Raw genomic sequence first — 18,316 nt, forward strand, 5'->3', positions numbered from 1 at the left:
ACTGTGTAACATTACTACTGTCTCCCCCTTCCTGCACTGAATTGCTTGCTAAGAGAGGTTAAACTCCAGCTGCTTTTCAAATCTCAAATCTAAATGCCTGGCATTGTTCCACGTCCTTCACTGCCACAAAGAAAACATTTAACCCTTCCAAGACCTCACAATAAGCTTTGCGGTAGCTGTCGTCTTTGACCTCCGGAAGGGCTGGTGGAGCTAAGCCCAGCCCTAAGAAGGGTCCCTGCAACCCAAAGTGTCCCCAGCCCCCCGCCCGCAGAGATGGGCGACGCTCACCACTGCACCCAGCGCCAGCCGCACGCCTGCCGCCTCAACTGGCAGGTTTTGAAGGGTTTTCTGTGCGCTGTGTTTGTATTTTCAGATGGTAACGAAACAAGCTCGAGGTTGTTTCAGCAAATCTCCTTCAATCTGAAAGGAGAAGGAGGAAAAGAGCTCGGTGACGGAGACAACAGCCCTCTGCATCCAGCGTCATGCCCATTGTTCCCCCACCTTTGGGAGGGCACAGGGATGCCGTCCCCTGGGGGACAGCTGAGCTCAGGTATACCTCAGGAGTACCTGAAACCGAGCTCCAAGTGCAGTAGTTCTCTCTGTGGATGCAAACTAGCAGGGGACTGGAAAGACGAAGCACACTTCCAGGAAAACAAAATGAACAATAAACCAGCTAGACTTACACAAAAAGCATAAAGAGCCTTTGCTGCCTCTTCTGTGTTTTTGTCTGTAGCGCACTCTCAGCGGCATAAAGTAGTACCAAAGATGGATTTCAATTCCTTGCTCTAATTCACATTTAATTTTTTTTAAACGAGAGTATACTGTGACATCAAACATAGTTTTTTGTATTTCAGATATATTTTCACCCCCAATATCTGCACTCCTTAGCAGAAAACGGCAATAAAACCTACAAGTGAGATATTGCTCTGCCTGGAAAAGCTGTGGTGGCTCTAAGGAGTTACAGAACAAGAGATCACAAAGCAAATTTTGAGACAGTAATTTGCTGAAATGGATTTCAGATCCTTGAAAGCTCTCAGGGTTTCATTTCCCAACTGAAGGATATAGTCTGGACTCCTTTAATGCACAGGTGTCTTAGGAGAGTCAAACACGTGCAATCCACAGCGATAATTTGGTAGCAAACTCAAAACGGACCAACTTCCCTGTCTAGAAATTGGCCTACATCTCTGGTTTCAGGAAGACACTCCTCATCTCAAGACCAGCCATGCTGCTGGAACACGGCTCACAATACATCCCATAGCCCTCGTCCGGACGGGGACTGTCTTCGGTGAGGTGACAGTTCACTGTCTGGTGGCCCTGCATGTGGTCAACCACCCCGTGAGCTGCCCTAGCCCTGGCCCCGAGGGCCCGCGGGTGCCCCAGCCCTGGCCAAGCCAGGACAGCCCCCAGAGCAGCTGCGGCCGATGTCCCCAGGCACCAGACGACCTGGGGACAGCCGCAGCCAGGAGCTGCCCCCCGTGGGGGGAAGTGCCCGGGAACCCCGTCTAACCCCATTACGCCTTTCCTCGTCGTCACTGCAGTCGATGTCCTGAATAGCCTCGCTTGTCCCTAACCAAGCTAAAACAAGTCTAATGTTTTAGTATTTCTATAAACCACTTTTTCCAGCCCGCTGATAACTTCTAAACACTTTTCTCCCTGGTCTAGGTTTTTTTTGTTGTTGTTACTTGTTTTGTTGTTTCTTGATTTTAACATCCTTCTATTAATCAGTGACAATTAATGACCAAAAATCTCCCCCTTCAATGATATTAGAGAAGATCTACTCTACGCTGTGCTCCGTGCTTCATGCCTGCAGTCCAAAACTGCAGTTTTACTCTATTAGGTGCCTTTGCAAATCCATGTTAAGTTTGCTTCATCAGAAATGTCCACAAACCACATATTTTCAGTCATCTTAAGTACAAGTTTCTCTGGTTAATTAAAGCCTGCCCTCCTCTGTTACAAGGTCTTTTGAAGGCCCATTTATTTTCTTACTCATATTTCTTACTCTAATATTAGAGGCCTGTGTTAAAGTTTCCATTAACCGTTTCCAGCGGCGACAGCCTCTCTCGGGCAGTTTAACCCTAGCACGCCGCGGCAGCGGGCCGGGAGCGAGTCTGCGGTACTTCAGCACTAGATGCCACAAATTGGTCAGACTTAGAAGAATTTACAGTAAAAATAAAATTGACAAAAGGTTGAGTTAGTATGGCTATCAAAGATTAGAGGTCTCCTACCGACTGACTTTGGCCATAACTAATTTATATGTAAAGCACGAGATGAAAGCTTTGGCTGAATTTATACTCCCAGCATTAGTGGCCTATTTTCACAAGGTGCCCCACCTCCTGGATGTGGAAACTGCTTAGTTTACACCACCCAATCCTACCGAGATACAGTCATCCCAAAACCACCGGCTTAGAGCTCCATCACTCCTTCAAGCAATTTTAACAAACTAAATCTCGAAGGAGTTATCTGTCTACATTAATGATACCTATTATACCGCTTTACAACTAGCGGAGGTATACGAAAGATTCTGCTTACATTTAGATTATGAAAGTGGTACTTATTAACAGAAAACGTCATGGAATAAAGGAAAATGCCGTAATATTGAACAATATCATATGGGAGCCTTATGGAGGCTGGATTAAAAAAAAAGTAAAAATAATAAAAAAAAAAATCGAGATTTTTCCCTTTACAGGCATAGTACTCCTTCTGGAGTACAGCAGAGGTGAAGCAGATGCTTAGCAGCTCCAAAGGCCCAGACTACATGGCACAAGTCACGGAGTGACACCAAACCCCGGTCCAACTCACAGCAACACCCACCAGGTCCAGCCACGTGTCCTTGGACGCAGCAGCCTTCCCTCTGCTGCCCGGGGCAGTGAGGGGCTCCAGCACTCGTCAGCTGTAGGAAACCACGCAACCAACGGACGCAGTAAGCTCTACACTGAGATTCTGGATAAAAAGCGTCATAGCTCTTCCTTTTCCCGGGCTCCTGCTCACGGCATAGTCCTGCTCTGCTAATGGCATAGCCCTGCCAGTCTTCACTGACGCTCGACAGCCAACTTCAGCCAGGTCCTCGTCTCCGGCTGCAGGAACAGCTCTCACGCCGGCATCCTCAGGCTCTAGCACGGTTCATGCTGCCAAGCCGGGATCACTCAGCATTCCCACTTCAAAGTCGTTTTCCAATTCACCAGCAACATTTTCTAGTAACGCTTCACACACAACACACCCACTTGCACACGGACTGCGTGAACTGCAAGTGTCTCCAGTGAAACTTTTTTTTTTTTAATGAAGCTGTCACGTGTTAACTTGCATTAAACTAGAGGTAGAACCTCTGGCGAGAGAAGAGGATCAGGCGAGGAGGGATGGAAAGCGAGAATGGAGTAGAGGGAGATCCACAGGGGCATAACCCCAGCTCCTGCTGTATCACAGCCGGCATCTCTGTTTTCAAACAGACGAACCGCAGGTTACAACAGGACCCAAGGAGCTCAGATTTTCTTTCAGCAGCCTTGTTTACCACTTAGCAGAACAGACTTTAATAACCTTCTGATGACCTAATACGACTACTTCATATGTATTATGAGCAAATGATGAAATCTGCTTCCCTTTTCAGAGCGGTACTCCAGACACTGCATTACATCTAGCCTGGATTCTACAGAAATAAACAGATGTGGGGACACAGCAAATTAGATCTTCGTCAAACAATGACTAAATGCCATTTCCAGAGGTTTCTTTTGTCTCCTGATTGTTGTCTTACAGCTACAAGAGGCTTTGAAAAGCCAAAACCACCACTGTGTCAGTTGTTCTGAATGTATGTACACCACAGCAGCCCCTTCCTTGCAGGACACGCTTTGGAGAGAGCGGCTGAGTTCTGCATGCGGGATACGGTACACTGAAGTTCTATACCAGTAATTAGCAAGATACTGTTTTGTTCACAACCATTCGCACTCCAAGTGCGTGCGCTGTGCCTATTATAAGGCCATTGACCTATATTTTCATAAAGCAAGGAAAAAAAAAAGTCAATCTCTGGCCAAATAAAAGTAACGCACTGCCCTCTTTCTATATATAAAAAAAAAAGAATATTTTCCTAAGAACCTTTTTGGTAGATCACACTAAAATTATACTGTACAAAGAAATCTACATGTAGACAGAACTGGCAACAGCAGAACAGAAGAGTCCCTTTGTCGTGAAAAAAGCTGTGTTCATTGACCCCATGCTAGCTTTTCCTCCCGCAAGAGCTTTTGTCTAAGTTCCTCTGAGCTCGAATGGCTGAGAAATTGTGAAGGTCGAACAGCTCTGTTCAACGCCACCATTAAGACACGAAAAGGGCAAGTCTCCATTCTAGATACTGCATTTCTAAGACAAAATACCACGACAGTGGAAGTGGTGGCATCCCACTCTCCGAAGCAGTTGCCAGTGCCTGTACTGCTAGTTAGCCATTTGTCCCAACAAATATTGCTCCTAGAGCTGCTGACTGTTTTCACATTGGCCACACAACTGTAACACCACGAACTTCCTTAGCTATTCTCAAAAACCAGATCCGAACCAGTTATTTATCAGGTTGAAATGCGTCGCCTTTTCAATCTCCGCAGCAATGGAGGGTCGGGATACCCCAGATAAGAAAAGCCGAGGATACCTCTCTGGCTTCCAGACCTAAGCTACCTGACGCAGAAGCAGCTTGGATTTCATTGTAGCTGGTTATTCCATTCAGTATTTCCCCTTCAGCCCTGGCTACGTCAGGAACAGCTCAGACCAGGGCCAGTCTGACAGAGGACAGGGAGCTTTGGTTCAGGAAAATGCCAGCTGCCCCCGGTTTCTCTCATCCGCTCAACTTTTAGAGTAGCGGACACCTCGTTTTGGGCAATCAAATGCTAAAAAAGTAGCAGGAGTTAATGAGGTAGCTACGCTCACTAAGCAAAAAAACGGGGAGAATACTAATCAACGTCACTTAAAAAAAATCCGGACCCCCTCCTTCACCTCCAGATGTTCCAGTGGGCGTTTATGGGGAGCTGGCGAGGGAGACTCGATACATTACCACCCCAAATCCACTTCACCTAAAAAAAAGGGGATAAAGAGGAATTGCAGTAAAGTACACCAAACCTATACTTGAAAATCGCAACATAGGGTAAAAAAAAAGAATTTTAACACAGTTGCAAAAGCAGCAACAGCACAGCAATGTGTTATTTCTGATCCTACAGGCACATCCCCTGGCTGGCTCTTTGTGCTTCTGCCCGAGTGGTGGTTTGTCACAAGCCACGTTCTCAAAACACACTGTACGTGCCTTGAAAATCTGTCTCAGGGTGCAGTTCTGAGTCAGTGCATCAGTACAGAATTACCAGCTAGAAAAAAAAAAGATTTTTTTTTCCCCAAGCATATTACAGTACTGCTTTGAGGCATACTGTAGTACACGCTCTTCCCTATTTTCAAAAAAAAACCCCACCCAAAACCAACCAATCTGACCCAAACAAATGTTACTTGGACAGACTGCCAAGGGCCACCTGCTTTAACGGAAGCGGTGCCAAGCACTGACACAAAGCAATCTGCCTGCTTCGGCGTCTTAAAAAAATCACACTACAGGCAAAGTGCAAGTTTTCACTCAGCATCAAAGAAAAAAACCAAAAAACAAAAAACAAAAACAACCAAAACAAAAAAAAAAAACCCCAAACCCTCTTTAATTAACAGCTTGCAAAGGAACTTCAAGCCGTTGTTTCACCAGTTAGAGCCCTTCCAGCTACTCTTTCAATCGTGCGTATTTATTTTCCATCTGTTAAAAGATTACAGATGCACAGAAGAGACTTTCTCCCTCCGCTGCTCATGCCAGTCGGAAACCCTGGGTAGACAAAAGGTGCTCAGGAGGGTGGCGAGGAGCCGTGCCTGACGGGACTCATCCTGCTATTCCTGCAGCACCGCCAGGCACCCAGCGATTTAACTGCAACGGAACAACGAAGAGACCCCCCCCCGCAAGCGTACTACGAGGTTAATCCCCCAAAAACAGCGTCTCGTGGAATCTTAACTAATAACCGAACCTTTGAGAATCATATTTAGAGTTTTATACTGTCAGAAGAACACGGATTTATTTGAATAGTTCTTTAAAAAAATGAAAAAACACAGAGTTCAAATAGTGACTTTCAACGCCCCCATTTTCATTCTTAATTGATTTTTGGCCATTGAGTCTCTAGGCAGCTGCCACCACAGCAAGAGAAACACGGTAGTTAACATCTTTCCTCTGAATATATCAGTGCACAACAACAAAAGAGAAATCACGAGCAGATGCCTCCTTGAATAAGCGCAAAGCACATCAGCTGAATTTCCATGACAATTCGCCTTCTTTGGGATGGATTTCTGTTATGTTTCAAATGGATACAAACACTCTGCAGTACTTCCTTTCTGTAAAAATATTCATCTGTCGTCATTCTTAAAAAAAACCAAAACAAACCAAACACAAACGCGCTCTGTCGGTATTAAAAAAAAATAAAAAAATCAAAAAAATCAACTTCAATGAAAATAAAAAGGTGGGAAGAAACCAGGTGCCATCTGCAGCCATCCGCAATGTGCTGAGCCAGCACGCAGCGGCGTGCCGCTATTGTACTGTTAATCGCCGCCTTTGAACTTCCTGCACTGGACAAGAGATGGTTGTTTTGTTTTGGTTTTTTTTTTTTTTTTTTCCTTTTTTTTTTTTTAAAAAAAACCCAAACCCCACAATACTAGTCACACTGTGACCCTTCTAATTCTTTCAACACGTTAGAGGACAAGAAATCCAGTCCCGCACGGTAAATCTGATGGGCTCAGTACCCTCGAGGCAGAGGCTCGTCACTGCCTGGCTTTTAGAAACGGAGCTTTACCCATCTGGAAACAGCCACTTTTACATCGGGAGCACGTTTATCAGCAGATTTCCAGCCACACTGCTCACTTCAGAGGTAACTCTCAGTGTATTTTAGCATGATTTAAATGTGCTTCCATATGCACAGCTGAAAAAAACCAGCAATGAATCAAGGAATATCTTCTATACGCTGCTGTGGCGTATTATTTGAGCACTACACCTGGGCCCAGAAGGGACCTAAAAATCCACAGGTAATCAGCCCTGAAAAAGCCTTTGTGCTCTGCGGCTTTTCCGTTAGAAGTTAAGGGTTGCCACGGGATCCTTGAACAAGAAATGCGGGAGAACCATCTTTATCCCCGAGCATTGCACTGAAAGCCGTGTCACGCTGCTGCCGCGCTCCCTCATTCAGCGCTAATTCACATCCATTTCTACAAGCTTTCAGGGCGGAAAAGACAACGTGCAAATGCCTCCACCGCTGGCAGCGTTCCCCATACGTGGTGCGGGACTGGCAGGGAGGGATGGGTCATACCAACCCTGCAGCGGAGAGGACAACCACACCACCCCCAGCACAGCCACCTCAGGTGGTCACACTTTGACACTCATCAGCCAGAGCAGGGGAAACTCTGCTTTTTACTTTTTCTTTTTTTTTTTTTTTTTTTTTTAAAAACCAAAATATCCTTTTCCCCACAACTCACCAGCCTGCAATTTGGCTTTATAAAAGTTTATGCAAAGCGCTCGGCTCTCTTACACAATTCTGCTTTCTTGTATTATTTTTTTTTTTCTCCAGCAACTCGTGTAACTGGTCCGCCTGCCCCCGCGTACACCTCGCCGGCTCCCTCTGGGAGTTATCCCAGCACCCAGGCAGCTTCCTTGGGTACATAAGGCTGAAGCCACCCACAAAGCCATGCTACAGAGGCCTTCTCGCAAAGCTCATCATATTCCCCAATGAAGACATGACTTTTTTTTGGTTTAGTGCCTTAAACGAAAGGAGTTTGCTCCTTGCTCTTTATCAACATCCTACCCTAACCCTCCGTTTTCTTCTTGCGTCTTTCGCTAGGATCAACAGTCTTGCTCCCATTCCTTTGGTGACCACGACGAGTTTCTCTCTCAGCTCATTCTGCCTCCATGGGGTCTCCAACTCTCTGTACCTCCTCGAGGCAAGCTTTCTAGAAAAGCCTGTATTTACACCTTCCTTCAGCGCAACCACAAACCTTACACTGCCAGAACTCCAAGCTCTGTTGCTCCACAGCAACCAATTCTACCATCAACTTTCACAGCTCTTCAGCCTCCTTCGCCCCAATTAATCCAAATATTAGCACTAAAGCCATCTTCCTTCCCAAGTCATATTCTCCATGAAAAACGTGCCTTTTTCCCCCCGCTTTCTGCATTTGACACCATTTTAATGCCATTCACATCTCTGACCTCTTTTTTTTTTTTTTCCATTCTTCATGCTTCTGCTTCCAAAAGCTGCAAATCCTCCTCTGCTGCCTTTCTGCTTGGAAAGAACTCCTCTAGGGATCAAGCAATTTTTTCTTCCTTTCGTTTCCAAGATTATTCTTATGAAAGACAATAAACCTCCCAGCACTTTCCCTTCTCTGAGCTGTTCACCTACACGTGCGGCATGACAGATGAGACACTACCAGCATGGGGAAGGTGGTTTACTCTACACCATACGAGCGTGTACAAGTATGTTCTACGCGCATATTTTTGCTATGTAACTAACATTACTTCAAGTTTCTTTGACCTTTGTTGCAATATATCCAGAAATACTAAGGCGATAACATTGAGAATTTTATATAATTTTGTTTCATCAAAAAAAGCATTCTATTTAAAAAGGGAAGAAAGAGCCATCTTGATTGGACACAGAACTACAGGTCAGACTACATGAACCACAGGACTTCAAATCTAGAATAAAATGTAATAAACTACTTGAACACACTCAGCAGTAGTGCGCAGGCTGTAATACAGCGCACAATAAAGTGTTGCTTCCACTTATTCTCTGCTATAGCGAAACCCACGCCTTCTTTAAACACGGCTCCTGATACAGCTTTTAGGAAAGGCAAGGAAGTACAGCATTGTGTTTGTATCCATTTGAAACATAATAAAAACCCATTTAAAAAAAAAAAAAAAGAAAAAAAGGTTTTAGCAGCACACAGAGGGTTTCCTTCCTTAGCTGCAGGGGAGATGTGTTGTGCATGTTCCTGTGGGGGTTACCAGAGCATCCAAGAGGGAGAAAGAGAAAGCAACACAAAGGACTATTCTGCATCTCAGCTGTAAATCCTAGTGGGAAAGAGAATTGTAATCATAACTTCAGGAAAACTCTTCCTTCACTGATAATGTTAAGGAAACGTGAAGAACTTCAGCAATCAGATTACGGTGTATTCACAGAAGAATTACCAGCCATCATTGCTCTGAGCGGATAGGGTCACGTCTAACAAACAACGGCCTAACATGGTGAAAACACTGGCTCTGAAAAATAAACGCTTGCTAGCAATTAAAACAGTCAACTATTGTGAACAGACCGTGTCCTGGGCTTCCCAGGAATGTCTCTTCCACCTCGGTTCACGTATTTTTAATTGCAAGGCCCAGAAAGCCGATACAAGCATCTGTAATAGTGCTGTGTCCAAGGACACGGGGAGATGACTGCAAGCGATGACGTTCCAGCACGCGTAAGGCAGTCGTGGTCGAAGTGGCCTGATCTAAAGCAGTGCGTCTTATGTTTCCAGTGACTGAAGATCAGCTTCCACTTGAAGCTGCTCTAACCAGAGCGCCGGCAATTTCTGTGTGTCCTTCAGTGAAGCATTCAGCTGCCCACAGCCAGGAACCAAGGTCTAGGTCTCCACTGAAGAATGAAGATGTCAGGGCTGGTTGGTTTTTTAAGGTTTACTCTGACAGTATGGGTGAACTTCATAAGCCGTAAACTTAGGGAAGGAAATTATCAACAGGACCAGAGCACGAGGGTTGTCAGAGTCACTTGAAATTCTTGAAAAACAAACCGATGACCATTCCTCCAATGTCAGGCAAGAGAATAGGACGGAGGGATAAAAATGACAGATCTTAGCAGAGACCTCTGTGCTGGGTATTCCTTTTCTCTAAGGTTAAAAACAGACGAACAAAAAAACCCCCCAGAATAAACAGTTGTGTGTCCGTGTTTGACACGGACTTGAAAATCCCAACAGGAAAAAGAGAAAGTCCCCTGTGCATACGGGGCTGGGTCACCGCATGCTGTTCGTTATCCTTTAGATTGACACACACTTTCTTGATGAAGCCTATCAGCCGATAATGCAGAACGAGAAAGTTTCTTCAGAACAAACCTCAGAAAACCAGCTTGTATTGTGTAGCCTTGGAGGAATGAAATTACTCATACATTGCTGTAGCGTGTTTTAAAAACCCCACAAGTTATTCAGTACGTATTATATTGCACCATGCACGTCAACTGTTTTTCTTAACTAACACATAATTTAATGTGTGTGCTTTTATATTTCTTTCTTTAGTTTAGATAATCAGAACACCTTTTACTTTCCTGGGAAAGAATTGCTCATTTATTTTTCAGCTTCTCTATACTGAGCATGGCTGGCTTATGACTTCACAGCCACATCACCCTATGAAATCTGTTTTGGTGCCGCTAAAACATAGGAGAGATGAAAGAAGATTAAAAAGAAACGGCAATTACCGATTACTCAGGAGCAATTACTTCTTCCAGTGGCTCTTCCAGGCCACAGGAGCTGCTGAGCTAGCTAATGACAGCAGTAAAACTCGTAATCTGTAACCGCCCCGTCAGCCTGTCTCAACAGGCCAAAGTTAGATAACGCAACAGAAAGCGTCAAAACCACTTGTGTCTGCTACAGCACCTCCAGGTGTACCAAATGTCACTCTTCTCCTTCCAAATACAGCTCATCGCGTCTGTGTGAGTGTCCTGAGAAGACACGGAAGGAATGACATCATCTTAAACGCGCAGTCTTGAGCGTGCTGTCAACTGATGCGGGTCAACGCCTGGCTTCAACCCACCGCCACCGCTGCTACCAGCATCATCCCAAGAGGAGCTGCTGCCAGATACACTCAACCATCTTCCTTCTGCCGCCATTAAGGGCCAAACAAGTTTTTTTCGAAAAAGCCCCAGCAACAGTAAAACTCTGTATCCTATCAGATAGATACAAAACAGCAGGTAAACACTTTTGCAGCCAGCCCTGACAAGCAAAAATAATAATAAAATAAAGCAGAGATGCAGCCTCAGTTGATTTCCTGACCTTTTACTTTTTTTTTTTTTTCTTTTTTATCTTTTAAACGTCCTTTTAGTTTTGACAGGAGGCGGCCTCTGCCTGGCCAGAGGACACACAATCAAGCATTTCCCACATCCTTCCTCTTACCTTTACCAAATTCAGAACAGTTGCAATGGAAGTAAAGTTTCCTGTTCCCCTGACGTCTTGCAAGTCAGTTCTCTTGATAGGCAATAATACCTGACTTCCAAAACACACACTACAAAGACTAGATCTGCCTACAGACGTTCTCTACAACAAGATGGAGAAGAGCCACAGCAGTTTTTCTTTCTTCAGCCACCAGAGAAAAGGGAGGAATTTCTACTCCGTCTCTGCAGTATAAAACAGTAGATCACGTTCCCCCCCCATCCCCAACACCTTCAGGCTGCTGCAGCATTCTTCACAGCACAGAGTCTCCCTGGACTAACATCAACGTAAAACTTTTACCATGAGGCAGGCTAAAGCTAAGCGCGGCAGCAGGGACTGGGGAAAAGCACACTGCTCCATCTTGCTCCCGAGCTTACAAAGGACACAACACGTTCCTCTTGATTTCTCTCACACAATGCTTTCACGTTAAATTTTCTATTAGATCTACAAATCATCACAGGAGGCTTGTGCGTATCCTCCTGTTTCCACTCACCCGGACAACAACGGTGACAGAGGAACTACTTGAACTTCTGCCACTTTCTGATGCACCGACAAGAGAAAAGCCAAGTCCCTCAAGATGGTCGTGTCGACTTGGGCTTTTTCGTGGTTCCAGGGGAAGGCCGGTATCTCTGTTCACACACCCCACCTCACTATTCCCTACCAGTAATTATCAGGCAATTCAAACCAAAACGCAATACACACAGAGACATCTTCAGAGGAAAAGAATCCCAAGCCACAAATGGCCAAATGGTTCAGGTGTTTTCATTGTAACACTAAAGCTCTAATGCCATTTCTTTTTCTCCTCCTCACCTCTTCACCCCACCACAATTTGCCAGCAGCAGAAGGAACAGCTAGGCTAAAAAAAAGGCAAGGAAAGAAGCACACACACACACTGAGAGGACACAGAGTGACAGGCAGAGAAACCCCTAACTCCAAGGTTCCAGTTATTTATCACATTAGGTTTTGATTTTTATTTTTCTTTCACTGAGTTCAGTTTCCATTCAAAGTTTAAAAATCAGTCACATCCAGTGAATCATCATCAGCCTTTAGTCAACTAACTAAATGCATCTTCCCCTGTTCAGCGGAAGAGATCCTAAAATAAAATAAAAAAATCATTGAAAAAATTAAAATCTTCCCAAGAAACACGACGTCACCCACTTCCCCCCTTCCTGCGCTCTTCAGTTCTCACTGGACCCCATTTCATACAAGTGCGTTTGTGCAAAAGGGAGCGTGGCCAAGGTGGAAGGACAAAGCATAAGGAAAAAAACACCCTAAAACCTTGCAAACCGACAGCTCAGCAGAGGGTTGTACAAAGCAAAATGCATCTCCCAGCAAAGGTGGCCGCAACATGGCATCATCTAGAAGGAAAAATCACCTTCAGCTGCAGCGGCGCAGGGAGCTGGATTGAAATCTGCCACTCAGCATGCTCTTGAGCGTTTGTAATCCGTTACGGACATGATGCTGCCTCTGGGGTGGGGAGCTTTTCTTTTAAGCTGGTCTTAAAGGTTAGGAAATGAAGGCAAGAGTTGTGTGTGTGTGTGCTTGCAGGGACCGGTTCCTTGCCCAAGCAGAGCACATGGACTGATTCCAGCCCTGGTATCCCACAGCCAGGACCCACGAAATTAAACGAGAGCTTGACTGGCCTGTTTGATCACCCGGGACAGTTTGCCCCACAAATCTCCTCTGTCATACCCCAAAGAGGGGTACTATTGAACTCCACTTCTCCACAGAAGTAACCAACCCACATTTCCTCATGAATTTTACCACCAAATATTATCCACACATTTGTTACTACGTCCTAAAGAAATTAAATGGAACACTTGTGATTTTCAGCCGTGGTCATGTGGAGTATGCAGAGATTAAGACGTGGGATCTCAGCTGGCTCCTCTCCTGGCAGGGGAGGCCCGTCGATTATCTCCGGGCCACATAAGACGAGCACCCAATGCTTCACAGGAAGGTGCACGAAAGCTCATGAGTAATAATCGCTGATTGTTTACCATGTCCGACTGTGGTTTACAGTCTCTATCTTTTACCCAGTCTGAATAAAAGCAAGAGTTTGAGCTCTCAAAACAGTCTTTTCTGCATCCGTGCCACAGAGACTCCTCCTGAGCTACAGATTTCTTAAGTAATTAAGCTTTTAAGGTCAATTTCTCAGTGATTATTTCCCTTCAGAAACAGGTAGTTTCAATACTAAAACAATAAAAAGTCAAAGGTACTTCAAGATAGTAAGTTAAGCAACCTATGAAAAAGTAAGAGCCATCGTTTCAATGAGAAAAAAACCTATAAACTTCACTATTACTCCTTCTGTGCAATTCAGTGTTTTGTTATGTTCACACATCCTTAGAAGCGTAGGGTGGAAAAAGTAATAAAAGGGGAAGTGATGTCCCAAATATTGTGCAACAAGAAAATCTGTATGGGGAGTGAGGCAGAAAAAGTACCTCCAAAGCATCTCTGTGCTTGGACTAAACACATTCCTCTGCTTTTTAAGGCAGCAGTTCTCGGACTGGAAGTACTGATGCGCAGCACGCACAGCCCCAGCGTGGCCCGTGTCTGTCAAACGAGCTGGGGACACAATGCCGTGGTCACTGCAGAACTAGTAGGTATTTGAACAAGGCAGGGTGAATTCGCACTGGGTCAGAACTCTTGTGGCCATGACAGGCTGGGTTGAATGGATGGAACCAGAAAGCTGGATTTACTGTACTGCTGAATTACAGCTTCAGCTGGATGTAATGCCTTGCTGAAGTCTCCGAGAGGCGACCCAGCTTAGCAGCTGCCAGTATTAAGCAGGTTAACGATCAGCTCAAGAATCTTCCTTATTTTGGTTACGCAGCACAAGACAACATAACCACAATACACGCCGCGGCGCGCACTGAGCGCCTTCACTCACCTCTTTCAGTTCCTGTGCAACAGAATTAAGGCGTTCATTTTCAGACTGGGTGTTGGCAAGGACATTTCTGAGCTGCTTCAGTTCTGTCTGCAGCTCCATAACCTTCTTCATGTAGTACTCCTCCTTGGTAGCCGATTCCTGAATCAAGGTCTCCTCTCTGCTTTCTCCATCTGCTGCTACCTTCTTGTGGTTGGTATGGGCCTGCCCAAAAGCCTAGGAGAGTCAGGAAAAAAAGTCTTTTATTACTAAACTCAGAATTTTGCATAAGTAACTTTCATTTTAAGGAGTTGAAACTATTTACCCTCGTATTTCTTTGATGCAAACCAATGCAACCTTTTCCTACACCCCCCTCTTCTGGGATGAGACCTTTAAATACTATCAAGTGGCCACATGGGGCTTTTGAAAGTAACACGCAGCACCCAAACAGTGTGTTCCGACGGTGCACAGGATAGAACCTCATACAAACCCTTGTGGGAGGGAACAACAGTTTATTTATTTGAGTCTGCTATTAAAGCAAGACTTTGGTTTTCAACAAGACACCCGGCAAGACGACCAGACACTTTTGCGTGCACGCAGTCTCTATAGTCGGGTCAGACTTACTTCCACAAAAAATGAATCACTGAAAACAGATTTAGTATCAGAAGCTTGTTCCATTTCTTAAGCTGGGAGCGTGCTTACTCTTCCTGATCCAGCTACACCAAAGGAACACATCACCACCTGCTCATCGCAGGAGATTACTGCCCCCTCGAACCTGCTAACCCACCGCAGCCACAAGCACGCGAGGTTAGCAGGGCTACTCCCGAACCAGGTTAAGCCAACGTGGTCATTCCGGCTGAAGTAGGTCAGCGGACGCTCGCCCAACCAGCGCTGCCACCTGGTCTAGGGACGTCACCTCTAGCAGCGCGCCAGCGAAAGGACTTAGAGGCAGGTCACAGGAATCTAACCTCTTCAGCATCGCGCGCCTCTGTTTAGACCCGACATTCTCATTTTTTACCTCCTCCCGTTTCTTTTTGGAGGTTTGTATTTTGCTTGAAACTCTACCAGGCAATGCTCCTCGCGGCACTGCTCTCCAGCACGCGCGCAAGCAGCCCTTCCCGACACCCCAGCTGCAGCATTTAAGAAAGCCGCCAGTGGCTTTCGCTAACAGACATTATAAAGTACAGAGTTTAACATTTTAAGTAGGTATATATTTGTAACACAAGGCCTGGCAGATGGACCAAAGTCAATGAGATTAACGAATATCTTTTTAACTGCTGCGTGTGCGCGCACCACAATCCAATACATACATATTTGGAGCTTTCAGGTGCCACAGCATCTTTAGGGATGCCCATATCCATACGGCAGATTTTCATAGCCAACATTAATACCAGGCGTTAAGCCAGGTCAAGGACAGATCAGCATGTCATAAAACTCCTTGTCTAGTTGTGCATTACATTTTCAATTAATCATCTTTTGCTAGCTCTTCAGAAATATACTGTCGGCACAGAAAAAAAAAAAATCTGCTTTGAAGAGAAGCAGATTTCAGTATTTTATTACTTCTGTATATTACAGCAGATGCATTAATAGTACAGTAATTATTGAATACACCAGGCTGAAACAGATGATTGAAGGTGTTAGCTCTTCCTACAGTTGAAAGACGCCCACATATCGCTCCTATCAGATCAAATCTTATTTCAGATAAGCAAGTACGTCAAAGATACAGGAGACAAATATCCATTGAAAAAAAAATTCTAGCCAGATTCACTGAGATGACCCAAGGGAAATGAAAAAGCGTCACATTTCAGACAGAAAGTAAAGCACCATCTGTGCAAGTCCTTGTCAAATGAGTTTCAACAAAGCAGCTTAAAAGCCTAATACCTAAGATGTCCATAAATGTTAAAGGGATAGCAAAAAACACGCAAGTCTCTCAAATACGCTATCTTTTTTCCATGAAGAATTAAGACCCACCTTTTCTAGACCTGCATTTTTTACAAATCTCTGACACAGAGAAAGGGACTGCGGGCATCCGTTTGCCCAGGGAAGTGGCACCCATTTCTCAGCAGCGGGATGCCGACGCAGAGCACACGCTGAAGCTCAGGATACTCAAAGCCACATCTCATCAGCCCGACAGCAGAGCCCAAGCATGATTCAATCGAGGTGCTCAGCAGTACCGCTAAGGGAGAAATTCTTGAGAATAACGACTAATTTGCTCTTAAAACTTTCGATGCAGGCGCTAGGCCTTGGTTTTCTTTAACAGCTGAGAAGAGAATGTCATCATTTTGCAGACACCACTGTTGACAGGGAGTATTTGAACACAAAAACTGGCAGAGTGGATGAGACTGGGCTTTTTTTTTAATCCAATATCCTGTCTTCTATAGAGGCTAAGCCAGATGCTTCAGAGAAAGGTGCAAGAAACCCCGTAATCTCCCAGAGTTGGGGATTGCCTTAAGCCTTGAAGCAGAATGCTTAATGTAAATTTAGAAGAGCTATTAACATTTAGTTACCCTTGTAAAATACCACCTTATTTTTCATGGTTTTATGCATTTTTGGCCTTGATAAAATTGTATAGCAATAAATTACGTGTTTTAAATCATACTCGCACGTGACAGTTTTTGGTCAGTTTACAAGTTTCCCACATTTTCATAAAAGAGAACCTATTTTTGTTAGGACACCTGAAGGTGTGTTGTTATTCCGTGAACCTCACTTTTATGTTTGAGAGTTTTTTTCCGTGCCCTAAGACAGTCGGGCTCCCTTTTTAGAAACTGCCTTTTATGATGGCTTGTCCCAAATTGCAAGACTAACTCAGCCAAACGAGACCTGCAGGTGCCAGCTCACCCAGACCAACCGCGGACGCGAGCTCGTGGGTCACCCCTGAAGGATGCTGCTATTCTTTGCGGGCCCCAGTTATTTCTCCGTTTGCTCTCAACCAGCAAGCTTGTGAAGCGTCAGCAGAAACCCTGCCACTACCTCGACGGTATTACTGTCAAGGGTCAGGAAGATGGGTACAGAACTGTGAGTAAACCATCTCTGACACTACACAGAACACAAGAAACCACCTTAACAGGCACGGTCATCAGGACAGGCAGCCTGGAACAATTCCATCTGGGTCGATTTATAAGGGACCACTTAAAAAGCACCTCCATTCTAATCAAGCTTCGTTATTTCTTGTACGTACTTAGAAAGGACCTCATACATTCATGTTACAAGCCATCTTCATAACTGCAACAGCCTGTGTGGAACAGGACATTTAACAAAATTGTGCAAAATTACAGGGGCAATGCAATTACTTTCCACGGCTACAACCCAGGCCTGTTTTAAATCAAGGTATTAAAAAGGGAAACTGACTTCTTACTGATACGCATGAAACCCATAAACCTTCATGTACCCAGAAGTCCCACATCCACCCATCCACTTTTGCTTTAACAGTTATATAAAACACAGAAATAGAAGTCAAAGTTATTCTGTTCTTCCTCCTCTTCCTAAACCTCTGTCTACTAAGGTACCAAAATAGGGAAGAAAAGCATTCACAGTTATAGCAGAATAACTGCCCATTGGAGTATAGTCTCTTCACAAAATAAATGAGTTTCTGACAACTCATTTGCACACACCTTGCTGGACACAAGGGCTGCAAAGCATCGTGTTCTGCTGAAAAGCTGCCTCAAGGAATTAAAACAAGTCATTAAGGGACTGTCAAAGTTCCCTTCTTCCAGATTTCCCAAGGTCAGGTCAAAAGCAAGATCAAAGAGTTCATGAACCAAAACGCAATCCTGCTATTTCCCCAGCTAGATGCGCTCATCGGTACATTGGAAAACGCTTTATACGCTGCTGGACAAAGGTTTGATCAGGTTTGATCCATCTCTTCAGAAAGCTGCACGAGAGACCGATCGAAAGCCCTCCTTTGGCTTTAGCACTATGTGAAACTAACCAAAACCAACCTCCACCTCCACGCGCAGCCTCCAATTCTGTATAGCCGTTTCTCCCCGGATCACGTGAACGTGGAACACTTCCCAGCCAGGGTTCTCGCCCTTACGAGGGCAGCGCACCCTGCAAGGAGCACGTGCTGAGCCCTGAGAAATGCACCAAATCATTCAGATGCTAATTATTGCTTATTGCTAATAACCTGCTGCCGCAGCTGCTGCGAAGCTGCAGATCAACTGAAACCCAGACAGTTTTTCGCTTGTCGAGCTGCCATCCCCTACCAGCCACGCCAGTACACGTAGTCCTTCAGCCTTCCTCCCA

The 18,316-nt window shown here is 45.0% G+C and overlaps 1 protein-coding gene across 3 annotated transcripts in view; it reads right to left on the reverse strand.

The window, feature by feature from the left end:
- BICD2 (BICD cargo adaptor 2) overlaps window positions 1-18,316 on the reverse strand; it is a 98,011-nt gene that overhangs the window by 31,532 nt on the left and 48,163 nt on the right. For all 3 annotated transcript variants that reach the window (XR_008468687.1, XM_054216113.1, XM_054216112.1), the window contains exon 2: window positions 14,099-14,311. Coding sequence is in view for 2 of the 3 variants with exons in the window: in XM_054216113.1 (XP_054072088.1) it covers window positions 14,099-14,311 (213 nt within the window). In the remaining variant the exon portion in view is untranslated. The remainder of the gene's footprint in view (window positions 1-14,098; window positions 14,312-18,316) is intronic.

The sequence above is a fragment of the Rissa tridactyla genome, chromosome 10 (genome assembly GCF_028500815.1).
Source record: "Rissa tridactyla isolate bRisTri1 chromosome 10, bRisTri1.patW.cur.20221130, whole genome shotgun sequence".
NCBI lineage: Eukaryota > Metazoa > Chordata > Aves > Charadriiformes > Laridae > Rissa > Rissa tridactyla.